The 8,629-nt window shown below is 38.3% G+C and overlaps 1 protein-coding gene across 1 annotated transcript in view; it reads right to left on the minus strand.

The window, feature by feature from the left end:
- SCN5A (sodium voltage-gated channel alpha subunit 5) overlaps positions 1 to 8,331 on the minus strand; it is a gene marked incomplete at both ends in the record, with an annotated part of 172,527 nt that extends 164,196 nt beyond the window's left edge. The window contains 4 exon segments of the mRNA XM_080610362.1: positions 682 to 762; positions 6,223 to 6,227; positions 6,230 to 6,352; positions 8,065 to 8,331. Coding sequence (XP_080466488.1) covers positions 682 to 762; positions 6,223 to 6,227; positions 6,230 to 6,352; positions 8,065 to 8,331 — 476 coding nt within the window.
- Positions 8,332 to 8,629: the final 298 nt, after the last annotated feature.

Below are 8,629 nucleotides of genomic sequence, written 5' to 3' on the forward strand. Positions count from 1 at the left end.
AGTTGGCTTTTTTAAAAATTAATTAAAAAAAACCAAAACAAACAAAACAAAACAAAACAAAAACCTTCAAGTGATACTTCCTTTTTTCTTTTTTCTCTTTTTTTTTTTTTTTTCTGAAGGTTTGACAAACTAAAAAGATTGGAAGATAAAAGCATTCCCAGACAATTTTATTTTTGCTCCTAAGGTATGCCTATCTGTGATTACAGGGGAACACTACTCATGGTGAACTCAGTCCAAAAGAAACTTCTGCTTCCAATAAGTTTCAGATTAAGGACAGAACTAAGTATATACAGGAAGTATTTTCTGAAATAATTCAACTTAAACTCCATCTGCCTATTCTAGTGTGTCCAACCATTCAATCTTTTGCATGGGAACTGTGAGAGGCTGGACAGTTTCAAATGGAGTTCTCATCATATGTGTTTTCATTTAGATGTAGCATAGCAGGAGCATTTAGCAGTAAGTGTGAGTTTGGTAGACTAAAAACATTGTTAGTTTACTTACTAAGGGAGTTTTCACAGCCAATAAACCCCTGAGAAAACATTTTGTCATGACAGATAATATCATCAGTATTACTAGAAAGAAATTAGACCACAGCAAACAAGAGGAAAAAAAGAATATAACAAATGGAAGAGGAAGGATGGGATAAGGATAGGGCAGCTGCAAACTAGCAAGGATACTTACTCAACATATTTATTCCAGGACGGAGTCTCTGACTGTGCCATGAACACACAATTAGTTAAAATAGTGCACATAATAAACATACTGAACAATGTAAATGAGCAAATTAAGGAAAGCAACACATATGTTGTAAGACTTCATAAATTTTTGTCATTTCACACAGGATGTGACAGCTCACTCATAATTTGCAAGTTGCTTAAAAAGGACTATGGACATTTGTTTGTAAGTACATAAGGAAACAAATTATTATATACACATAAAATAATAAGGAAACTTTTCCTCTTTTTTTTTCCTTTGCCTACATTTTTATACATTATACAGTAAACAAATGTACTGACTCTGCAGTCTTCTGAAAATACAATACCCAAATTTTACAGCTGTGTTGGTCAGATGACAATGTACATAGGTGCACAACTTTGTATGAAAAGAGGGATTATTCTCATTTAAGTATCTACAGAAAACCTGTGTCTGCGAATTCCCATTATATTTTGCATCCTGAAACATTTCTCAGGCTGTAGGGCAAGTTATAAATCTGATCTTTCTAATCTCTCTAATGGGCTTGAGTTCTCACTTTCAGTATAAAATTTCATCAAAAGCTAATATGAGTTTCACAGCACTAATTTTAAGGTTTGGTCTGCAAACTGGCTTGCCTTGGTCTGCAAAGCTGGCTGTCTCAGCTGAGGCATCAGTTTCCCTAATTGGAGGCTAAAACAAACCTCCCAAGTGTATAGCCCATGCTCTTAGCTTCTAAGCTGTGGCCACAAATACAGAACGGAGCACCCTCAATCGAATTCTTGAAACTGAAAACACAGTTCACTTTACTGCTGTCCTAAAAGCACATCACTATCTGTGAAAATATTACGAAACATGATGGGATTCTCCTGCATAAATAATAGGTCCCATGCTACTGCAGAAAGTTGAACTAATGAGTTTACGTTGACAGAAAATGAGTTGACAGAAAATAAGGCAAAGGAAAACAGCCTGCTACTCAGTCAATAGGCTGGGACCCTTCTGCAGAGATCAGTAGCCTCCAAATATTAATTTGTTTTGACTTCATTACGAAAAAAAGATAAAATAAAATAAGGTGCTTGTTTGTTTGGAGTTTTTAACCTTTTTACTGATTCCGTAGGTGTCATATTTTGTTTGAGAATAGTGATGCAAGAATATAATTTCAAACATGCATCCTGAAACATTTGCATGAAAATTGTCCTTTCACAGAGTCAAGATCTATGCTGGAAAGAGTGGAATGTTTTTCTATGGGCCACATAAGCAACTACAACGTTAAATTTGTAGTAACCAACTTGCATATTCCCCAGAGCTATTACAGAAAGCAGTAATTGAACTCAAAGGGACTCCTCGTCTCACAAACATTTTCCAGTTCTGAGCCAACACCTACTGAAGGACTGGGATGGATATCTGATAGCCAGTCACATTTTCTCATGTCAGCTTGAGATATGTTTTGGTAATTTGTGTCCATCTGGTTAACATAATTAGGCTTTAAGCTGCAGCTAGCCTAGAAAACACTGGATTACTTTTTCAACTACAGTGAAATGCTATGAAAAGAACAATAGTAAGACGGAGTAGTGTCTTCAGGCCATGCCAAAAACCTACTGTGCTTCAATTTAGTTCCAAGCAAAGAAATTCCTCTATAACCACCTATTTTAAGATCACTGGTGTGATTTATACATCCCTGTTTCCTTGTGGTGTAAGATGGGTCTAACAGATGCTCACTTACAGGCAGGTGTCATCACCTTATTCAAACACCAAAGAGAATACACCAGAGAAAACAGGTTGAAAATGGAAGAGGTCAGCTTTGGGACATCAAATACACTACGAATTCAAACAGTTTCATGACCAAGCTGGAAACTACAAAGAACATAAAGAACGAAACATTTCAAATGCACCAAAGTCAGAGATCTGTATTAAAAGAAAGAGGTAAAAAAAAAATCCTACAGAATGAAAATTAGCATTCCTACCTGAAATCTAATGCAACTGGTTGCATTAGAAAAAGTCAGTGTTGATGATCTACTCAGAAAGGACAAAGTAAAAAGATGAAATTGAGATATGCTATTCTTATCTCAAGATAAGAGATATATTAGCAGCATTGACTGTTACCTCTCTTAGGACTGCTACTAATTCCAATTTTTGAAAACCTAATGATCCATGAGCTGACATGGCTAACACATTCAGAAGTATGGGTTGGACTCTGTTATGGACCACAACCCAAATATAGTAAGCTACTCATCAGGATTCTTTCTCCAATAAATTAACCTTATTATTTCCAATTTGAAGTTATAGAGTAAGCTTTGCACAAACTGGTTCTAAAACTTATAAATTTAATCTCCTAGCACAAAGTTATTGAGTCAAACACAGCATACTTCTATTCTAGACTTCATTATGATGGATAATTGTTAATTAGCAGACTGAATATTAGAAGTTTCTAAGTGATCATTGCCAAATTACATATAATATGTGCAAGCAAAGGTTAGTCCCAATCAATAGTACATATAATTGGTGCTTGACAAGGTCTCATTTTACCTTATGGAGGAAAGTGTGTAAAATCAGATGGGAGAAACGCTGTAAGCAGAAAATATGAACAAAGATTGAAAATTCTTTAAGAAGAGTTTGGGGGTTTCTTTTTTGTTCTTTTTTTCAATGGGCCAGAATCCATAATTCTTGCTTCAAGGAAGGTAATTTTGGTCAAAACCCCATTCTGGATCTGTGTCAAACAGCAGCTATCTATACTATCTAGAAAAACAAGAAATAGCAATTGCTATGACTTTATATAAGACCACAAACTGCTTGAAGAAACTAAAGACACCACAGAATGGTCCTTGGCTTGCAGGCTAGAAGAACTAAGAGAAGTCTTTGAAGCATAAGACATCAATGAAATGTTAGGAGGTGGAGATTGTAAAGGAAGATGCTAATAATAGCTAGTAATGATGCAGAAGGCAAAAAGCGTTCATCCATTGGGATGCAGACCTACACTCCCTATGTCTCCTTTGACAGAAATGGACCAGGGTCTTGTTCTGGCCCATGGTCCTTTCATGAGGCCTCCTAGATTCCAAAGAAGAGGAGAAATACCTAGAAAAGGTTTAGGGATACATTGTTAATTGAAGTAATTCACCTTACTAGGAGGTTGTGGATGTTTTTGCCTTTGGAAGAGTGCATTTTTGAATGACTAGACTAATTAGTCTGTCTGGATGAGCAGTTGAATATACAGGATCTATCCTGCCTGAAGTCTCAGAGGAAGAACTCCATATACAGCTACTTAACCAAGAAATGTGACACCCACAGCTTCTATATAGGACAATTCTACTCTGTCCTCTCTATTTTGTTCTACTGTTAGCCTTCATGGTACACTTAATGACTGGAAATGGAAATATTGCATCTACTAGAGAAGATGCTTCAGACACTTCCGTGACAGGGCACCATTTGTTAATGCTCTTTTTTGGCTTTTGCCCTGAAGAAAATAAAGATTGCTTGATTACACTCACGCAAGACAATAGATCTGGTTCCCAGATTCATGTCTGTGATATTATCTGCTTGAGTACTTGCCAATTCAGGCTCCTTTCTGCCTGGGATATTGACTGACTGCTCAGCCAATTGGCCTTTGTTTTTCAGGTTGATGTGAAAGGTCTTTAGCGACAGAAAACAAATCAGTGCCTAATGCAGGAACTTCACCACTGTTTCACTGGGACTACAGCTGTTGCCTCCTGCCTGTGCTTGCCAAAGATTGAGCTGTTGGATTTCCTGACATTATCAACACGAGGTGATAACTTGAGTCTTTCTGTATCTAAAATGCTATTTACATTGTGACCTTCCACTCCCACAATTTACAATATTTCTGTTCCTGACACACCTTTCAAATTCACTCCTCTGTGGTCTTTATCATTGGAAGTAATGTGAAAAGGATTTATTGCACACTTTTCTTTGGCTTGACCGTTAACAAAGGGCATGCAGTTCCTGTGTATTACAAATACTTGTGACCTCTTGGCTGCACCAGGTGGTGTAGAAAGAAGTAAGCAGAAGACAGAAAAGGTCTCCAAAGCTGGAGGCAATGTTCAAATATACATGCTGTTTTTCTCAGTTAAATTTTCAGATTCTTCTCTTAGCCATACCTGTACCAGTTCATTGACTTCAATTAACTTCAGCAAGGCTGTGATGATGTAACTGTACCTAATAAACACTGTTGGGTATGCAGCAGCAAGTGCTGTGCTGCTTGCATGCATAATCTGATCCATAAGCAAATCTCTCTGTAAAATTGTATGGTGTATTCTTAGTAATCATAATAATATCCTGGCTGATATCACATACTCATTTTTGCATAGACTTATTGTAACTAGAAGCTTTGCCTATTTTTCCTCTTGCTAGATTATCTATATTCGCACTTTTTTTTTTCCTCACTATAAGGAAAACCACTGGGAATCTGGTTTCTCTCTGGGTTTTTTTGGTTTTTTGGGGGGTTTTTTGGGGGGAGGAGTTTGGTTTATTCCCCCTCTGAAATTTGATGATAAACCAATGATTCTGAGACACTATCTGTTTTATATTTATTAGTTCTCTGCGGTAGACATAAGCATTACAGATGAGGGATTTTTGTCACTAAAACATCACGTGATCATCACAGCTGCCTGTGAAGTCTGAATTATCACTGCCAGGTCTCCCATGTGCACCACAGAGAAAGAAGGCAACTCATGAAAAAAGGTGCAGTTTTAGAAATGTTCACACAAAGCTGAACATTTGGGTCCATTTGGTCTTCCACAGAGATGCGACTATGTCAGAATATAATGTTTCTGTGTCAGTGTTTAAAACCCAAGTGAAAACCAACCACTGCAACATATCTTGCATGACTTCAGAACTAGAGCTATGGGAAATCAGGCACCACCCTTCCATCAAAAGGTCCATCAGGCAAGCCTGTACTTTCATTCCTAGCAGTATAACACATCTCAACAAGCAAACTAAAAAAAAAAAACAAAACAAAAAAAACCCAAAAAAAACCAACCAAACAAAAAAAAACCCCAGAAAACCAAACAAAAAAATCCCCACTATTTAAAAAATGTTTTGTTTCAGGAGATAAAAATAACTAATTTCTGAGGCAGTTCAAAATTAAATTGCATCTGCATATAGTGTCACAAAGTCTCATGGGAGAGGTTGCTCAAATGCTCAGTAGCAAAGCACTCCATCAGTGTAGATTTCCCAAAGTATGATCCAACATCCTGGCTCCCTTCCTAAGGTACTACACCCAGTTTCTTCCACTGGCTCTTTACTAAACATGTTCAGGCTCTTCACACCTTTTAATCCTGAGTAAAGTCAGCAGACTCTTCACTGCAGTTCACATTATCTGATGCCAGCAGTATAATATAGCCATTTTCACAGTTCACATAACAATATAAAATGAACCAAACCAAAAATCCAAGTGCATTTCTGCTTCTGCAAGCAAATTCAGCAGAAAGATTTAAAACAGCTTAATGAAATAAAATGGTTTCTGACTTTCATCCATCTGTGTTTAAAAACTCTATAAAATACATGAGGAGGGAAATCAACAGAAAGGATATGAATGTACCAAAATTTTAATTGCTGCTCTTCTGATTGGATGGAAAGGACTAAGTATATACAAGGCAGGAGTGGCACTAAATCGAAAGATTGTCTTCCCTTTGTTCAGTACTATAAATGTCTGGAAAACAAAATAGAAAATGAGAACATTCAGTATTTTCATTTATGCTCAGCTTTTCCCAGCCCATGTCACATTGTGAAGTTCCTGACAGGATCCCACACTTCTTCCCCACTCCCCTCAAAACCCCGAAATTCCTTTTCACTTAGAGTTTTGTTCAAGACCCTCCCAGCAGAGCTGTTGCCTGTCCTATTCCAATATCCCAACTATTTTTCATTCCTTCGGTCCTCACAGGGTCCTGTGCCATCACCTCCATCACAAGGCTGGGAGGAGAGTGGAATCACCTTTAAAATAAAAAATTACACAGTGACTAAAATGTAGTGGAGGGACTTTTATGATGTGCTCTTCCCAAATGCCAGAGACCTTACTATGTTGTTACTCCATTTTCTCTTACTATGTTGTTACTCCATTTTCTTCTGTTGCTCTCAGTCGATGTTTTTTGTCTCACCAAGTAAGCAGCTGCATGAGGCACAGCTCCACAGCAGGATCCAAACCTGGCACTGAGGCACTGTCATTGTACTCAAGTTAATATGGGCAGAGGAAACCAATACTGTGAGTTACCTTAAAACCAAAGTAATGCTGAATTGGATGCTTCTCCAACTTACAGAGCTTTGCAAACGCCTCAGCATTCACAGAGCAACTCATGTTTACTCAGAGACAGGATCAAGACATCCAGTAGACAAACTCTAAGCAATTCACCCACCTGGAGTCTAAGACCTTCATGACGCTAAAATTGCAAATCTGTATCCTGCTGCTTGTGCCTGGGGATAGCAGGCAAATTAAAAGGTAAATTAATTCTGGCCCTTCCAGGTAAGTAATCTATTTGTCTTTATCCATTTAACTTTTATTCTGTAGTTCTTGTACCTGTTTCTACACTGTTTCAATAGACGAAGCATTGTGGTCGTATTAATTCACTGATTACGGGAAATAGCATAGCCCAAAATCAGGAACATCAGTACCTGAAAGAACTAGAAGCTGCCTAAAAATACACTGTACTTCCAAGCCTTATTTTGTCCTCAGTTTTGTGAAATGCTTGGAAAGGGGAATGACCTGTAGTAAGCAACCAGCTCAGCCCTGCTGTCAACAGCCTTTTGACAGAAGCTGTGTGTGCTGTTGTGGCTTTGCTCCAGCCTACACGTGATTCCTCATCAGGTGATGCTTGCTTTGGGACGAAGCTTACTCTTCTGCAAAGAGCCAGCACTGCACATACTACTCACATCTCCCTTCAGCTCTGTTTTGGTCATCTTAAACAGTGCTGAATTATCCTTCGGAAGGACAAAAAGGCTGCTCTCCAGGAATGGCTGTGGAGGTGCCTCCTGCTCTTGTGCAGAGTGCTAGCGCAAGACTGAAGTCACCCAGAAGCCCTTAACATTAAGGGACTTAAGTGATAAACAACACACCTGTGAAGAGTCAAGACTCATGCAGAGAACAAGATAGGGTAGATAAAAACCTCTGGCTTAATTTAAGTCAGCTGCTGCTCTGCTCTTTTCAGACACTGTATATTCATACTCAAGAGTTATCTGAAAACACCAAAGTTTTAATTATGCTTTTTATCCCTCTTTGCCCTCACACTTAGATGTTTTGTGGGATTCCTGCTCATGCTGAAACTGACGCTTAATCTGGATTAAAACATTTTTACTGGCTGTAGAAAGATAAAAACCAGAGCGATGAAAACAGAGCAAAGCAAAGAAGCATGATGGCTGGTTGGCGCTCACCTTACGATCACTGTAGAAAGGGTCAAGGTCCTCCAAAGGCTCCGCAATGAGCTCTGGAGGAACAGTCCCATAGATATCGGGCAGCTTCTTGCAAGCTTGCAAATCAAACTGAGGCTGAGGTTTCTCATCTTCACCCAGCTGCTCTCTGTATTCCTGCTTTGCATTCCTTGCGAGCTTCTCCGCAATTCGTTTCTCAATAGCAGCCAAGGATTCAGGCGTGAACCGGTGGAAGCTGTTAGTACCCGGTGGTAACAAGAAGTCAGCCATCTTTTCATCCTGCTTTGTCTTTTCTGGTCTTTACTCCTAGTAGTGGAAACAGCTGAAAGAAAAAGTACCAAAGGTTAGTGACAAGAGCAAAGCAAGAAGAACAAAGCCATCAAAATGACAAAAAATATCCCAAACAATTTGTAGGCTCTGTATTATCAGAATAATATCTATTTTTATGTGGTTAGTAGAACATCAAGGAAGATAGAAATGACTGAAACTGTAATTTCAATTAGGAATCACTCACAATCAGAGCTAAAAAGACTGTAGATAGGCTGTGGAGTATTAAGGTTTTCAGGCA

This window comes from Psittacula echo (assembly GCF_963264785.1).
Source record: "Psittacula echo genome assembly, chromosome: 2".
Lineage (NCBI taxonomy): Eukaryota > Metazoa > Chordata > Aves > Psittaciformes > Psittacidae > Psittacula > Psittacula echo.